This window comes from Camelina sativa, chromosome 3 (assembly GCF_000633955.1).
Source record: "Camelina sativa cultivar DH55 chromosome 3, Cs, whole genome shotgun sequence".
NCBI classification, from domain to species: Eukaryota; Viridiplantae; Streptophyta; class Magnoliopsida; order Brassicales; family Brassicaceae; genus Camelina; species Camelina sativa.
Window position 1 is genome coordinate 22833331 of NC_025687.1, and position 17203 is coordinate 22850533.

At 36.6% G+C, this 17203-nt stretch overlaps 3 protein-coding genes and 1 pseudogene across 5 annotated transcripts; 3 read left to right on the plus strand and 1 right to left on the minus strand.

The window, feature by feature from the left end:
* LOC104777770 (surfeit locus protein 1-like) lies at nucleotides 4678–6736 on the plus strand. The gene is made up of 6 exons (XM_010502083.2): nucleotides 4678–4825; nucleotides 4977–5068; nucleotides 5153–5382; nucleotides 5642–5819; nucleotides 5926–6209; nucleotides 6303–6736. Exons 1-6 carry the CDS (start codon nucleotides 4678–4680, stop codon nucleotides 6532–6534), a joined length of 1164 nt encoding a protein of 387 aa, XP_010500385.1. The 3' UTR covers nucleotides 6535–6736.
* LOC104779218 lies at nucleotides 7137–7978 on the plus strand (annotated as a pseudogene).
* On the plus strand, nucleotides 9555–15005 carry LOC104777771. Of its 3 annotated transcripts, XM_010502084.2 has the most exons (11): nucleotides 9555–10214; nucleotides 10379–10636; nucleotides 10859–11101; nucleotides 11221–11370; nucleotides 11641–13016; nucleotides 13346–13419; nucleotides 13505–13586; nucleotides 13677–13802; nucleotides 13882–13988; nucleotides 14444–14601; nucleotides 14703–15005. In XM_010502084.2, exons 1-11 carry the CDS (start codon nucleotides 9774–9776, stop codon nucleotides 14880–14882), a joined length of 3195 nt encoding a protein of 1064 aa, XP_010500386.1. In that variant the 5' UTR covers nucleotides 9555–9773; the 3' UTR covers nucleotides 14883–15005. The 3 variants fall into 3 exon arrangements, 2 of the variants coding, with proteins under 2 accessions (XP_010500386.1, XP_010500387.1); XR_002037555.1 differs by lacking the exon at nucleotides 14703–15005 and having other exon boundaries at nucleotides 13898–13988; XM_010502085.2 differs by lacking the exons at nucleotides 13882–13988; nucleotides 14444–14601; nucleotides 14703–15005 and having other exon boundaries at nucleotides 13673–13765.
* Nucleotides 15063–17159, minus strand: LOC104777772 (Down syndrome critical region protein 3 homolog). The gene is made up of 11 exons (XM_010502086.2): nucleotides 17048–17159; nucleotides 16871–16963; nucleotides 16722–16786; nucleotides 16583–16637; nucleotides 16419–16502; nucleotides 16235–16319; nucleotides 16045–16140; nucleotides 15778–15962; nucleotides 15610–15698; nucleotides 15386–15485; nucleotides 15063–15303 (listed from the first exon to the last, which is right to left on the minus strand). The coding sequence occupies exons 1-11, from the start codon at nucleotides 17108–17110 to the stop codon at nucleotides 15238–15240; spliced, it is 981 nt and encodes a 326-aa protein (XP_010500388.1). The 5' UTR covers nucleotides 17111–17159; the 3' UTR covers nucleotides 15063–15237.

Consider the following 17203-nt stretch of genomic DNA (forward strand, 5'->3'; position numbering starts at 1 on the left):
CTGTCATATTTTCTTGTCCCTGAAGAAGCTGATCAAGCATGGCCTCTATTCTACTCTCAGAAGAAGGCTTAGGAGGAGGAGACTGATAAGATGAGTTCCCATAGGTTCTTGTATAGCCATTGTTCTGTTGCTGCTTTTGGTAATCTGGGTTAGGAGTGTACCCTGAAAAGTTCCCACTATAAGGCTTGTTGCTTTGCTGATTACCGAATCTCTGACCCTGATTCCCATATACAAAGTTGACATCTGCTTCTTCATTCCTAGACTCAGGTTGTGGCTCAAATGATTCAACTTCAGCAGCAAAGTGAACTGATTTCTTACCAACCAGGAGATTATGAAGTGAATCAAGCTTAGCATTAACAGAAGCTAGCTGGTTTGAATCAAATCCTCCATGCAATCTCTTCCTTTCAGTAGCTGCTCTCTTAGTGTTATTGCTGGAAGCCAAATTCTCAATCAAAGCTTCAGCATCTTCTGGAAATCTTGTCTTGAAGCATCCAAAGCTAGCTGATATTCCCAGTCAATCCCTCGGAAAAAGATGCTTAACAGCTGCACTCTTGAGAAGCCATGGTGTGGACAGTCCCTTTGATATGCCTTGAATCTTACCCAAGCTGCCTTGAAAGCTTCATCTGGTTTTTTCTTATAGGACGACAGCTTGACTCTTAGCTCATCTGACATGGCATCATCATAAAAGTATTTGAGAAAAGCCACCTTCACTTGTTGCCAAGAGGTCAAAGAACGGGCTGGCAACTGTTTCAGCCATTGAGATGATTCTCCTGCAAGTGAGTAAGGGAAGAGCTTGCAGAAGATGTAGTCTTCAGTCACACCATTGGCCTTGATACTAGTCACCAAGTCTTCAAAATGCTCAATATAGTCCAAAGCCTTCTTATTTGGCAGGTTAGAGAAAGGTCTTTGTCCAACCAGCTGGAAGTATGCAGGCTTTAGCTCAAAATCATTCCTGGGGAATGGGGGTGGAACAATTGCAAAGCGGTTTTCATACATTAAGTCAGCTCTGTTGAAGTATGCAATAGTCCTGATCAGATCCCGGTTGTTCTCCTGTCTTCGAACCGGGTTATGAACGTGGTTGGCAGCTCCACGTCCGTCTGCTGGAGGTGGGTGTCGATCGATGCCCTCTGGTTGGCGTCGATCGATACCAAGGTTAACCTCCTCATCGGCAACAGCTTGCTGGTTGACAACTGCTTCAGCAATCACATTACCCTCTGCATCAAGCTTTTGACCCTGCTCATTGCGCAAGTGGCCCTCTTGATCTCTCAAAGCACCATCCTCATCACGAACCAGAATGATTGTGTTAACCATCTTCAAGGATTTGGCTGCTTTTCTGTTCTCACGCTCAAGTTTTCCCAACTCTTGGTTTGAAAGATTCACAGTAGGATCATTCTTGTTGCTCTTTGTGTGAGGTCTAGGAGGCATGCACCTGAAACACCAAAGAGAAGAAAAACAAAAACGTGTTAGTTGAAAATAAAAAGAAAAATTTAGACAAAATCAAAAACTCAAATCTAATGGTAGATCAAAGAGTCCCCGACAAGGGCGCCAAAATTTGATATGCTCAAATTAAACCCTAGAGCTACTCTCTCAAATTAAGAGGTCACTGTAATACTTAGGGGTCGAATTCCACAAGGACTCAAGTCTATACAATAAATTATAGAGTTTTATGATTACGATAAACAGAATAATTTGAATTAAAATAAACAATGCAAAATATTAAATAAAAGCTGTGTAAATTCAGATGATCAAAAAGCTAGGTCCAGGGGATTTCTCAGGAAATTACAAAATATTAAATCAATAATTAAATTATGATTCAAGCAATTAAAATCATATCTAGAACTCTAAACTCTTCTGTAAAATAAAACAGTTCTCACTGCGAATATTATCTAAATTTAAAACTAGAAAATCCAAATCTCTTTGTAAAATTCTAGGTTAAAAATCAGCTTTAAAAACAAGTTCAGATTGTTCACAAAATTACTAAATCAAATCTCTTTGCAAGAAGTAGTTTTGCTCATCAAAAGGTTTTATCAAGAAAATCAATTATATTCTCATATCAATCAATAATCCTAAGATCTAAATCCAGATGGCTAATCAAAGATCTAGCATTAAGAACAACCTATGATGAAGATCTAGAAAGATAATGAATCATAAATAAATAGATCTAATAAATCAAAAAATCTATGTGAAAAACCCTGAACCTAACAAGCAAACTACTCAGACATATTCAATGAAGAACAAAACATAATTCTGAATAATAAGCAATTGAAATTAAAAGAGTAAGGAGGGAGTTCAAGAATTCTTCTCTCAAAGTACAGTAAAACCTCTATAAATTAATAATATTGGGACCAAGACATTTTATTAATTTATAGTGATATTAATTTATCTATAAATTAATAATTATTATTTTATAGTGTAAATTAATAATTATTAATTTATAGGTATATTTTTAACTGTTTTTTTTTTAAAAATTATGAATTGAGACAATTTTTGCAAATATAATTAGAATTTTGGATGTTGTAAATTTTATAGTATTGGAATTGAATTTGAAATAATTAAAAAATATTATTGACAATGAATTACAAATATTATAGACAAATTCACTTATACAAATGACATAAATATTCAAATTTATGAATAAGAATATCAATTATCGTATTTTAATAGTCCATCAAACTATCAAAATGTAAATGATGCATATTTAGAAATTGAAACCTGTAAAAAAAATTTAGCTGTTTTATGAAATGTTATAAAATATTCTATATCATTATAATTTTAAGATACAACATAACAATTGTTTTTATAGATATGAGGTTTAAGAGAAACATACTTTACTATATCAACATATATATATATATATATGTAAATTTACATGATTATTAATTTATGATATTATTGGGATCATATTTTACATGGGGATTTCAAAATAATTATTATCTTATTATCTTATCAAAATTTGTTATTTTTTACACTGTCCCGACTTGGGACTAGCAAAATTATTAATTTATAGTGTTTATTAATTGATAGAGTATTAATTTATAGAGGTTTTACTGTAGTTCAGATCTCTCTCCCAAAAGCTCTCAAAATCTCACAGGGTTGCAGAGAAATAAAACTTGCTAGAATAAAACTTAAGGGTTTGTAAAACCTAAAAATGCTATTTATATGTCCTAAAACATGTCAAAGACTTGTATTGCAAATATGAAAAACTTCGGGTAAAATTGTAAAACTTCCAAAACTTGGCTTCTCTCGTAGACAAAACACGGTGTCGACCGATGCTGAAGCAGTGTCGATCGACACTCCCTCTCTGTTCTGACTCCAAGTTCGTTTCTTCGGGATTAATGCTCCAAAATGATCCAAATTGCTCCACTTTGCTCCATCCATGCTAAAATCTTAGAAAACCTGTAAAGATTCAAAAACATTATAGAAAACAAATCAAAAGACTCTAAAAGACTTCTTATATCATGGTTAAAAACCGTAAAAACCATGATATATCAAGTCATGTAAACCAGTTTGAGATTGAGTCGTAATGGACGACGGTAATACATGAAAAAAATTCAGTCTTACGATTTTATCAATCAGACTGTGACATTATGATGGTCATTGATCACGCCACTATGCTTTTGTGTCCCTCAGAATGCAGCATACCTGAGAGAGGAGCAAGGGCTCGACGTTGTCACTCACAAATACTGGCTACAACAATAGTACAACCACAAAGATCATGATTCAGACTTATGTAATTGGTTTATCAATCTTATATACTTACTTTGTGTTGAACCCTCATTGAATCTTTGGTTCAGAACTTGGATTACAAGTTAAACAAATTTGAATTTTCAAGAAACCCTTTACCATTGGAGGAGGACAAATTAAAAAACACTCAAGTGTCTCTTAACTTTTACTTTTTTTCAAAATTTATACTAACAATAATGGTAAGAGACAATTAAGTGTCTCTACCATTGGAGATGACCTAAGCTCCCTTCAGCTAAATCATCTGCACTAAGACCAATTTAGACACCTCATGGTTCTAAAGGGGTTTTTTTTTTTTTTCTCTGGCCAATTTAAGTGTATGTATCCTATAGACTATATATATAGTAGTATAGTTATAGCTTTTGTTTCTTCAGATATTGGTAGAATGGCTTTGTAAAAGGAAGTTATAAGTTTGATTTTGGAAACTCTGTTTTTGTCTTTACTCCTCTATATGTGTATAAAAAACAATAAAATAAGACTATACTTGCTCTTTTAGATTTTGTTGAAAGTCTAGTTTGTTTTAAGTGTATGTATCCTATATACTATATATAGTAGTATAGTTATAGCTTTTGTTTCTTCAGATATTGGTAGAATGGGTTTGTAAAAGCAAGTTATAAGTTTGATTTTGGAAATTGTCTGTTTTTGTCTTTACTCTTCTATATGTGTATAAAAAATAATAAAATAAGACTATATGTACTTGCTCTTTTAGATTTTGTTTGAATGTTTATAATTTTTCTTTCGATAGTTGTTATAAAGTATTTCCACCAACACGGCAACACAGATGATATTAATTTTATAAGTTGGTGCCATGTGCTTATAAATCAGAAAATAAAACATTAGATAAATACTTGGTCAAAACTCGTCGAGTCGTTGTCGTCATTATAAGATTTAGAATCTTGGACTTGGAGGCGAAGAAGAATCTTGAAGGAGACAAAAATGGCAAAACTCTTCTCTAAGACTTTAACGAGGTTGATCTCTCACAGTCACAGGTCTTCTTCATTTTCTACGACTAGCAATCTCTCTGCTGCTCCACAAACTCCCAACCTTGATAGCAAATGGATTGTTTCGGTTAAACCACCTGCAAGTAAGTATCTCGTGTGGTCTCTCTAAGCCAATTTGTGATTAAGCTCTCAATCTTGGTGATATTAATTTATATATATATATATATATATATATATATATATATATATATTCTCAAGACTGAAGATGGAGTTATATTTTCAACATGTTTGCAGAGAGGAGAGTAGGGTCAGTGTGGTTATGGTACTTGGCTGCATCCATTACCTACGGTATCGGGGAGGCGTATAAGTCCCAACAAACAGAAGTGGTCTGTGATTGTGATTATATATTAACCTATCCGATACATGTGTTGTTCTGCTAAAGAAACTTGTTCACACTCTTTTGTTTCAAGGCCAAGAAACTTGTCGATGTCAGACTAAAATGCTTGGAAAAGAAACCAAGGAAGCTAAATACAATGACGAATGTGGATGAGCTAGGCTTTCAACGGGTCGTATGCAAAGGCGTTTTCGATGTGCAAAGATCGATCTATGTTGGTCCAAAGCCTAGATCCAAGTCTAAAGATTCCGAAAATGGTTTCTATGTTATTACACCTCTTTTGCCAATCCCAAATGAACCAAATAGGTGAGGACTTTGTGATCTCTCTCTCTCTCTATATATATATATCAACTAGATTCAAATATCTTGTTGCTTATGTATTAAGATGTTGATTGTGTATGTGTTTGGATGCAACATCTAGAGTAGATGCAGATTTTGCACGTTTCTTTACTTGGATTTTGATACTAAGTGCATCTAGATGTTCTTATAATAAGATTGCATTCAAATGCGATTATACAAGACTAACATGCTCTAACAAATTTTTTCTTCTTACTTTTGTAACTAGTGTGAAGTCCCCTGTTCTAGTAAATCGCGGATGGGTTCCTTCGGACTGGAAAGAAAATTCTCTAGAAACTCTAGGTACTACCATAGTTGTTTCTGCTGTAAATGAGTCTAGAAAATCTAATAAACAAAGCCTCTTGTCGAACTTCTGGTATAAGTTTAACAACCCAATGGTTGCTGAGGTTGGTCTTCATTTCATAAACTTAAAAAGTACTCAATCCTTCATTGTATATTTTGATATCATATACAGATTAGTTATGGGATTTTTTTCCTTTTTCTTTTTAGCAGGGCCATGTCTCTAGGGCTATGCATGTGGAAGTGGTTGGTGTGATTAGGAAAAACGAAACTCCAAGCGTATATACTCTAGTAAATTATCCAAGGTCGCTTGCGTGGTTCTACCTAGACGTTCCTAAGCTGGCTCAAGCCATGGGATTTGGTGAGAACACCATGTATGTCGAGAATACATACAAAGTCATGGATGAAAGTAAACCTTATCCAGCTTCGAGAGACGTTGAGAACTTGATTCTTAGTAAAGATATACCACTGGGCTATTACTACCACACAGTGTTATGGTAATTAACAACACAACTTCAACTTTATTTCACTCATTATAAGTTTATTTGTTTGTTTATTATGATGGTGCGATTGATTGTTTCTATGTGCAGTTTTTGGAGCTCCATGTTTTGCTTTGGCAAGGCCAAATCGATATTGGTGGAAAAATATACAAAATATAGTCTTGACCCAAAACTGATTCCAGTTCTTTTTCTCCTCTATATATGTACCAAAATATACAGTCTACGTAGCTTATTCAGTAAAATAGACACAGTTGGTGTTGGGTGTGTCACTAAACTCGACTCAGGAAAAGCCAACGAACACATCTGCCATAACCAAGTCTAAGCCAGAGAAAAAAAAAATACCAAAGTCAAAGGACAACCCATAAATGAAGGAGCAATCAGTTGGAGTCTTTGGAGATGCCGTTCATATTGACCGACCGATGTGACAGAGTCATTACCCTTAATTCTCTCATTTTCTATGCAATTCGGTTTACTAGCATTTCCTCCTGGTTTAGTGTCGAATTATATATATTTTGAAAAGTTTATGATCGTATATGGTCTACGGCCAACGGAAGAAATCAATCAAAAAGACTATCACATCTGTTAAGCAACAGTTTTTTTTTTTTGTTTGAACAATGTGGTAGATGAATACAAAAGAGGACTTAACAAAGGAAATATATATAAAAAGTAGTTTTACGACATATCATTAGGTTTGCTTGATTCTTGAAAGGGCATGTCAGCCAGGTGGTTTATTGAAATCTGATGCATGTGACAAAAAGGCAAAATTACCCTTTAAATTAGAGAAATACCTTTAAGTTTTTATTCCAAAGTTAGCATTCATATTCAACTTTTCCAAATGTAGCATTATTAATATAAAACTACTAATTGAAAATTAAAATTTGGAAATGGAGTGATTGTGCTTCTTTCTTACGTCTCAACTCAATTATGCTGCTCCGATGGTTTGGCCGTAGTCTCCGCCGCTATGTTACAGACAGTGGTGGTAAAATCAAATTCACGATTTGAGATTTCTCCGGCAAAACCTTTGTTCAATCCTTTCATCTCAGATTTTCATTATTAGTTCATTCTCATCAATTTTTGTGAGAAATGCCAAGATGATTTGGTTATTCGATTCACCGTACTCCACCGCTTTAGCCGCTACAAACTCCGTCGTAGCAAGAAAACCCAACCCAACCTTACTCTGGACTCACGACGAGACTCTCCGTGACTGTGGTCCTCTTAAATCGAATTAACTCACGGAGAAGAGATCGTCGTCGTCGTCTCAGCTTGTTCTGATGTTGACTGGTCATCTATCTCGATTTGGCCTTTATATAATCAAATGGAAGAGTTGGATTAGAACCTTGCGGTTATCTCAGGCTGTTCTCTCACATGACTGCCTCCAAATTCGAATAATCACTATCAAGAGGACGAAGATGAAGATTATGAAGAAGAAGATGAAGAGAGACATAACAAATTGAGGAATATTAACTACATAATGACAAGATCTGGTACAATTTATATAGATTTGCTGGAGTTGGTGGATCAATGACTCTTGTCATGAAGACAAAGAGAGAGATCTTGAAGAGGAAAAGGAACAACTATGGAGATGGTGGTTAGAGGCAGAGGAAAGGAGCAAGAGCCATGGTAGCAAATATTAGAGTGTTGATAAGAAAGTTATGGTAATGGAGAAGAAGAAGGTGGAGTTTGCGAAGGAGACAATGGGGCTTCATAAGGAGATGGAGATTAGAATGATTGATTTGATTAAGACTTTTAAAGCTCAACTTCTTTAGTTTTCTCTTTCTAAAGAGAAGAAATTATTAATTAAGCCAATAAATTATTAATTCTAATGTTTTATGAAGGTCTTCCCGAATTTCATACAGTCATTCCCGAATTTCATACAATCTTTTCCGAATTTCATACATTCCTTCTCGAATTTCATACAATCCTTCCTGAATTTCATACAATCCTTCCTTAATTTCAAATAATGTTTCCTAAAGTTCAATCACAAGTAAAGCAAAGTGCTAACAGAAACATGTGAATTTATTATGATGCATACAAGTACCAAAACAATCTATAAAAGTTTCGCAAGTTCCATATTGGATCACATAGCTTGAAAAAATCTCCAAGCTCTGTTTCCTGCGATAAAAGTTGAATTTTATGAGAATATGTTTCAGGAAAGTCTTCTTGAATTCTCAATAGTGCTTCCTGAATTTTTAAATGTGACTAAGAAAAACATCAATATACAAGAAGCAACAATAAACAACACACAAGCAATAAAAGATGAAAACATGGTATAAGAATATAAGTAATAAGACAACTGAGTACTTATCAATCACTCTCTTAATAAGAAATTATTAATTAAGCCAATCACTCTCTTCAGTTCTTTCAAGCTTTGGCACTTAGTACGATGCTCAAGCTGTATATATCTCCAACCATAGAAACATATAAGATGTTTTTGTTTAACTCACAAAAGAAACACTTCAAAAGTACGGATCTAAGCCAAAATAAAACAACCTGATCAACAAAATTGTTAAGCGATTCAATACAAAGCATCTTCAGCCTTTTATTCTCTCCAGATTCCAAATTCTATTTAGAACAATTTAGATACCCAACAAAGACTAGCAAATATGATGAATGCAAAGCTAAAATTAAACATCATCAACAAACCCTTCTTTAAGAGGTTTATGGCTAATCTCAAGAACCTCTCTTCTGCTGATATCAACATCGACCTCATTCAATCTGCTTCTAAAATTCTAAGAGAAACAAAATCATGAGCTATATATGTTGAATCCTTCTAACGACTTAATAATCACTTCAATGCATTACAAGAGTCAAATTTTAAAATATGTATGGATTTGTTAGTACTAGTTTGAGTAACCCCAAAATTCCTCGTGGCGAAGAACACTTCCGCAGCTTCAAAAACAATCTTCGATTATGTTAGTAATAGGAGAAATCGTGTTTCAACGACGGATACAATAACCAGAAGAAGGAGAAAAGCTCTTTCAGTATATATCTGATCGAATCAACGAAGAGAGGATACGACGAGCCGTTTCGATCCGATACTACTGGAGAAGAACTCGAAGATTTTGTAGCCTTTGTGTCGCTCTTTCTCTCCGGTGATGGGAATCGTTGGCGGAGCTTGTTTGGGTTGAGAAGATGAATCGTGTCGGTGGAAGCAGAGAAGAAACGACATAACCTTTAGTTTTATAAATAATTTAGATTTTTCTAAAAATTAATAATATATAAATTTGTGTTAGTTTTGGAACATTCGAGAAAGTGTACTAGTTTTGGAACAAAAACTTAAATGTGTGTTATTTTTGTCAATTGGACTTTAAACTATCCTCTTTTTTTTCTTTTTTTGTTTCTCCAATCATTCGTATTCCATTTTCCTCCTTTGTTCCTCTCTCTCACTCTGTCTCTCTCTCTGCATCAGCCATGGCGGTTTCTATCATTATCCCTCCAAAACCTCCTTTCTTCTACCCTCTCTAGACCTTCCTCTCTCTCTCTCGATTCCGTCTCCTCATCACCTCAACGTTTCTTTATTCCGTTCCCCGAGAAGCTTCAATTCGATTTCCCTCGATTTCAATGGCAATTGTGACGGGAGATCGCTATATTGAGAAGCTACAGAAGTTTCTAGAACAAGAAGCCGAGTCTCTTCTCGAAGAAACCACGATTCTCAAGCTTAATCCCGCTGGTCTTCACTATCTCCATCTCCGTCTCGAGTCTCTCCGTGAGCTCGAGCGCATGCTCTCTGGCGCTCCTGTTGATTACCTTCGCGCTTACGTTTCCGATCTCGGAGATTACCGCGCTCTCGAGCAGCTCCGTCGTATGCTCCGTATCCTCACTTCAGTTAAGGTCGTTTCCACGCTTCCTTCTCCTGCTCGTGATCCCACTCCTCTCTCTCTTATTCCCTTTGGTAGGCTTAAGGTTTTGGAACTTCGTAGCTGTGATTTGTCTACTTCTCCGGCCAAAGGCCTTCTTGAGCTCCGCCACACTTTGGAAAAAATCATTTGCCATAATTCCACTGTCAGTTTTGCTTCTTACTTCTTACTTCCTTTGTGCTGCTTTATGTTGTATAGAGAAATTGAACACTAGTATAGTATATTATCTGGAATGGACAATGAGTGATTGAAGTTTTTGCATGTCGTTTCTTCTAAGAAGGTTGATTATTGTGTTCTCATTTGATATAGGATGCTTTAAGGCATGTGTTTGCCAGTAGAATTGCAGAGATAACGAATTCGCCAGAGTGGAATAAGTTGGCGGTCATTTCTTGTGCTTGTAACCGTCTTGTGCTTATGGATGAGTCCTTGCAGCTTCTGCCAGCTGCTGAGTCCCTTGATTTGAGTCGAAACAAGTTTGCAAAAGTGGATAATCTTCGGAGATGCACCAAATTGAAGCACCTTGATCTAGGCTTCAATCATCTTAGAACAGTCTCTCATTTGAGTCAGGTGGGAGAAACTTCAATCTTCAGCATATCCTTGCATTGGTGTTTTTTCTTTTTTTCTGATGCAATGTTACTAATGTTATAGTACATTTCCCTTGAAGTTTGTATACTTATATTTCCTTATTTGAACTGCCTAGCTTGTCTCCATAGTGGGGGAGTATGATGGTGTAATTCTGAAATCATGTATCGGAGCTGAAACGTTTACTCTGGTTTTTGCACGATGCAGGTATCATGTCATCTTGTAAAACTTGTTTTGAGGAACAATGCTCTAACTACGTTGCGTGGGATTGAGAACTTGAAGTCACTTGCAGGCCTTGATGTTTCCTACAATATTATCTCCAATTTTTCAGAATTGGAGTTCCTCTGGAGTCTTTCAGCACTTAAAGAATTGTGGTTAGAAGGAAATCCAGTGTGTTGTGCTCGATGGTACAGGGTACATGTCTTCAGCTACATTGCTCTTCCAGATAATGTAAGCTTAGTTTTAATATTCTTGTTTTAGAGACCCTGAGATCTTGTTGAGAAGACAAAAATTGCATCATGTGGGGTTGTGCTTGATTTTATCGCTTCTTGTGTTGTACGGATTTTCAGCTGAAGCTAGATGGTACACATATAGGAACTAGAGAATTTTGGAAGAGGCACATCATTGTAGCCCATAGGCAGAGTGAGCCTGCCAGCCACGGGTTCTATTCTCCCGCTAGAGAGGAAGCAAATGAAGAAGGAAGTTGTAATAGAATAAAGGTAAGCAGCCGCAAGTCCATTTATAAATACTTTTGACACACATAGATTATTTTCCTTTGCTTGAAGCGACCCCTTTTCCCTGCTTGATAGTGAATTCAGAAAAATGAAAAAAAACTGGATTTTCAAGCTAAGAAATTGGGCATTGTAATATGGCTTTCTGTAGAAATTTGTGAGCCACAGGACATATCTCATTTCACTTCTTATTTGTGATTTTCATTGTTTTGGTTTGTTTTGTTTGATTTTTCTGTTTCTGTTTTAACCTTTTAACAGAAAAAGATCTGCCGTCTCGCTTCTATTGATAGTGAGGAAAAGAGCACCTATGTGAATTCTGACCAAGAGTCAGCTTCATGTGATCACGAGAACAAAGAGAATGTGAAGTCTGATCAAGAAGCCGAAATATTTGGTCTTATCAGTAAAGTTGAAAACCTGAAGAAAGAACGTAATGTTCTGTGGTTGCGAGAGTTCAAGGAGTGGATGGATCATTCGCTAGAGGATTTTGCGGATGTCAGCAAAGACAGTCCGGGTATCAATTTGGAAAAGAAGTACTCTACAAAGATTAAAGAAACCTCGAGGCATCGTGGTGGAACACCGAGATATGCACCTGGGTCTTTACATGCTCCAAGAGCTAAGAGCTATAGGAAACGTTTAGAAGGCAATGGTTCATGTGTGGATAATACTGGTATGGATGATATGAAATACGTTGAAGGTAATGAGACACAAAAGATCATCTCTTCATTAAGCCTTCAAAGTGCAGATCTAAATCAGAAGCATCAGGAATATTTACACGACGAGATGGAAACTTTGTCAGTTGAACCAAACAACCTATTTCCTACAATACTTGTTAGCGAGAAACTAGCTGAAAATGGAAACATGTCAACATTGGTTATTATAACCCAGGATATGACGGGATCTACATATCCTAGGTCACCCCCTCATTATCAGAAAGATGTCTTATATCGACGTCATAACTTGGTGGAAGAAATCTTGCAGTTGTCTGCAGATTCTTTTTCAGTGGCATCATCTGATACAACAAGCAGCTGCAGTGAAGATGGTAACTATGACTCTGAGTCTGAGTATTCAAATCATGAAGAGGGGAGGTTTACAGATATTTTTAATGTGAATAGACTCAGGGAGCAGATTCCTGGATCTGAAACAAACGGAACAAGCTCTTTTGATTCTCAACTGAAGAATGGTAGCATAAGTAAAAGTTTGAGGACAGATGACTCGTGGAAGGAGAATACTACTAACGTTTCTGGATTGCATGGTGACCTTGATTCTGGTGCTAATCAGATTTACCATTTGGTTGAGAAAAGGAAAAGGAAACCTATAAAAAGATTCGTTTCTCTGCAGAAAGAGGAAAGTTGCATTCTTAGTGGAGAGACATCTCTCAGGAGTGATGTAGAAATCAGTGATTCCGGTGAAGATGAGTTTATTTCTGATCATTTGCGGGGAAGTTTGTCAGCAGTTTGTAGTACTAGTAATAGCAATATTAGATTTTTGGGGACTGAAAGAACACTTGAAGGAAAAAGCGATTTAGTAGAGGAATATTTTGCAGCTAATCTGTCAGATTCCAGTTCTCAAGAAACTTGTAGGATGTACATGAGTTGTGATCTTATACTAAAGGAAGGTTCTACATACAAGCAACGGTGAGTTATTGTTCCATTTGCATGGTTGTAGTTTATAGGTAAAGGATAATAATGCGAGTCCCCTTCAATAGGTTTATACATTAGCATCCATATCTGATTCCTGACTTCCAAAGGAAAAAAGTGATGTCATTCTTTTCAGTACGGCTAAGCTTTCTTAATATTCAATTTACTTGCAGAACTACACGATAGTCTTAGTATTAGATGAGTGATGAGTGATGAGTGAGAAGCCGTCTGTGAGTTTCGGCTTTTGCTTCATAGCTGGTTTGAGAAACCACATCATACCATGAGTTATATTTTCGCTTCCCTTCTGACAATATTCTGAAATACAGGGAAGCAATGTTGCTGCTGAGTAGCCAAGACAAGCTGTACGTGCTACTCGTGGGTATGGCTACTGATTATGAAGGTTAGAAAGAATCAGCTGTCTTCATTGCCTAGCACGTTATAATTTTTACTAATGCTGAGTTGTTAATGGCGATGGACGACTGCAGGAAAAACCTTAAGTGTACGGTGTTGCCATAAACTCAAGGATTTGCAAGACGTTTCAGTTGGTCTAGGACTTCAGTTTGTGATGTTAGTCTTTTTCTTCTGGTTCGACATTGTAGATTTGGTTTTGTTATCCATTGTCCATGTCCTTGAACCTTTCTCTTTCCTTCTAGGTAGGCTACACTTTTGGGAGGATGCAGAATACATTTTCGTAACGAAGTGCATTGAGAAAACAACAGAATTAATCAATTTCATACAAGTTTCTGATTCCCATGCTGCAGAGTTTAAATGTTCTTTGCAAAGGTTGGCTATTTAACTTTCAACTCAGAGTCGGCTATGTAAATTTTTGCTGTCATAATGTCTTCTTCCATATTAATGGCAGTCTGGAGAATATTCAGGTGGACTTGTTTGAGAAAGAAATATGTGGAGGTTTGAAGCTGAGTATATTCCAGTACAATGTTCTCCATATTCAGAGCAGCACTCTTGGAGGTATATTCTCTCTTGCCTAACTATGATATCCTATATTGATAAAAATGGTTCATGAAAAGTTACATCTTTCCCCCTGGAACCAAACGTGAAAGTAAACCTCAAAGTGTATTTTTTGTCGATAATTCTGCAAACCTGCGGGCCGCGGCGAGGCCAAATCATACTCACATTGGCGACCTAGACTGTAGTATTCGTATTCACGATAAGCCATGTCCCTCCCGTTTATTTATTTTCTCTGTTTTATATTACATGACATCGGAAACCCTACCAGAGAAAATGTATTGGGTCCCTGTTTTAATAAATGTTTTGGATAAAGTTCACTCTGCATAATGAATCATGAAGCAGAACAGTTTCATGGCTATAGTTACTGTGTTATTGTGTTCACTGCGTCCAAAACCCCCAAATAGGAGCTATCACTGATTGACTACTAAGATTTTTGTTTAATTTAAACTAAACAGAAGTGCCGTGGCTTTGGCGGTCACTGTTTGTGGCTGGTAGGCGTCTCTTTATATGCAATGAGGACTTCACAGAACTTAGTTCTCGAACGGTGTATTCTTCTTCTGCTCCGTATTTCTTGCTTGACTCGTGCTGCTCCATTTCTGCTATATCCGAGATGGTAATCAGTTTCTTCATTCTTTTTTTCTCTTTTGCTAGCTCATACTTCATCAAGATGAGATGTCAACTTCCATGCCAAACTTGAATTTTGTTTTTGTTCAGATTGTTGAATCGCAAGGAGCTACTGTGTCTTTGAAGATCAAAGAAACCAAAACAGTGGATTCAGTTACATGGAAGCTCAAGTGGTGTAGCATAGAGAATGCACTGAAGTTTGTGGCTTTGCTCAAAGCTCTTCACCCGAATTCACCAGAGTGGCCGTTGGCTGTAAGATACAGGAGATAAAGTCTTTGTTTGCCTTTTTTTTAGTTCTTTTACCGATCACTGTCGTTATCTAGTTATGTATATACAGCACACATGTACATTGTTCATATTCATTTGATTCAATTTGTTTTTGGGTTAAAATCATCTCTTTAACCCCTCTGTGTTTTGAGCCATTCTTTCCCTTTTGAAAACATAGTAGAATTAATTTGGAGCCTTTGGTGTTGTAGTAGGAACATATTGGTCTACAGAGTAACAAACATTGGGCATGGTAACAAAATTGGATTTTTTAAATCCGCAGACACGATTAAACCACTTAAATTTGGCAAGCAGAGCAAGCCAATAAGCATAAAACTCAATTCCAAGTGTATGCGTATGACTAACAAAGAAACATGCCTTCTCGCTTTGTCCTTACAAGTTCCAGCGGTAATCTCTCCAGTGCCATCTAAAAAAACTCACATGAATCGTTTATCATATGATCCAAATCATAAGCGAAGAGAAGAAAAAAAGGAAGTTTGCTTACTCACCCATAGTCGTGGAGCAGTTGGATCTGACTTCGGTTGTGCTTTGGCTAGCTTTGATTTGAAACTTATGGTGAGGCAGACCTTGAATTCCACTGAGAAAGGACTGTTCGACAAAGACATAGGATAGGATCATAGTTATCATCAATTTATATAGTATATACTACTTAGCGAGTCATTTGTTTCCATCAACTACATAGATTTATAGAAAATGAAGCAAAGAAACTTACCCTGCGAAAACGGAAGGACACATCAGAAGCCGAGGAAGTACAACGTAAATGGGTAAAGTCATGTTACGGCACACATCTCCATCTGCAATCTGAACAGGTACTCAATTAGCAAATCATTTAGATATTACGATTGTTACATAAACAAACCAAAATGGTCATAGTTAACACCTGTGTAGACTGAATCAAAGAGGTCTCAGTGACAATCCTTTCCCCTACAATTATCGACTCGACACGGAGTAAGTGAATGTCGATCGAAGTAATAGGAACTGAAGATGCCTCCACTGTTAACTCGCCACTGAGTGGATCCTGCAAAGAGCATTGGGTGGCTAATTTTCCAGTAACTCGGAAACCACCTTGTGAGATCACTCTATTAGTTCTCTCATCAACAGATCAAGAAATCTATAAACTGGAAGTGAAGATGTTGGAAGAACAAACCTGTCTTAATCTCTGGCAGCAACGGATGTCTCTGAGTGTCTTGAGTAATGTAGAAGATGACCAATTCAGGAGGAATAGGCCGCTCGGGAAGATCAACTTCAAACCAAAAACCAAGGAAAAAAAAAACATCACAAAACAATTCAAGTTTATCCAAGAAAACACCAATGAAGTCAGTCAAAAACAAAGGTACCTCTACTGCTCTCAATAATAAACTCCACCGTTGCAGACAAAGGTTTGTGCAAGTATCCTCGTGGTATATCTACAGTTAGTAAATACTATCACAGATTTTGCATCAATTTTTTTCCCAATTCTCAGATGAAATAAAATCTAAAATCTTTTTTTACAAAAAAAAGAAAATGATCAAAATTACTGACTTGGATGTTAATATTTGTTCCATGAAAGGTCTCATAGAACTTTTCTACAATCCCAGGCTCCCTCAGATTAAAAGAGAATGGTATCTACATCAACAAACACAACCACACAGAGAGGATTGGTATCTAGAGCTTAGCTTTCTCACTCAATGGGACTGTGTTGTTACCTCTGTAGTTCCAGCAGCGATTTTACCAGAGGATCCAACTTCGATTGTCTTCTTGCTGTGGCCAAAACTCGAATAATTTGCTTAAGCTCAAGTAATTTAACGAATCAATTCAAGAACCATAGAGGAAACAAATGCTTACACGATTTGAATGGGTTTGATGACTCCATAGAAAGACTCAATAATTCCAGCTGATCCTCCACGAACCTGTAAAGAGTGAGGAAGAGATTTTATTTTTAAAAAGGAACCAAATCGAACAAAGGCTTAATCAAGAGAGAGAGAGTCTGAAACCTGCAAGTTGACTGATCCATTGACGGATAAACGTATCGCTTGATGAGAAATCGAAGTCGCAGATTTGATCACAATTCTTCCTTCCACTGGTTCCTGAGTCAATAATTCAAAACCGGAGATTTCAAATTCATAATCGCCATTGATATCGTGATCATAAGAAAGAGATTCGATACATACGGAAGAGCGATAGATACGATTTGATCGAGAAAGTTTGATATTCACCGTCGTCGACGTCGCCATTGAAGCACCGAAGCTAAGCAGAGCAGCGGCTTTTTGTGGTTTTCAACGGCGGAATAAACGAAAACGGCGAGAAGTTCTCTCTGGTACTATTAA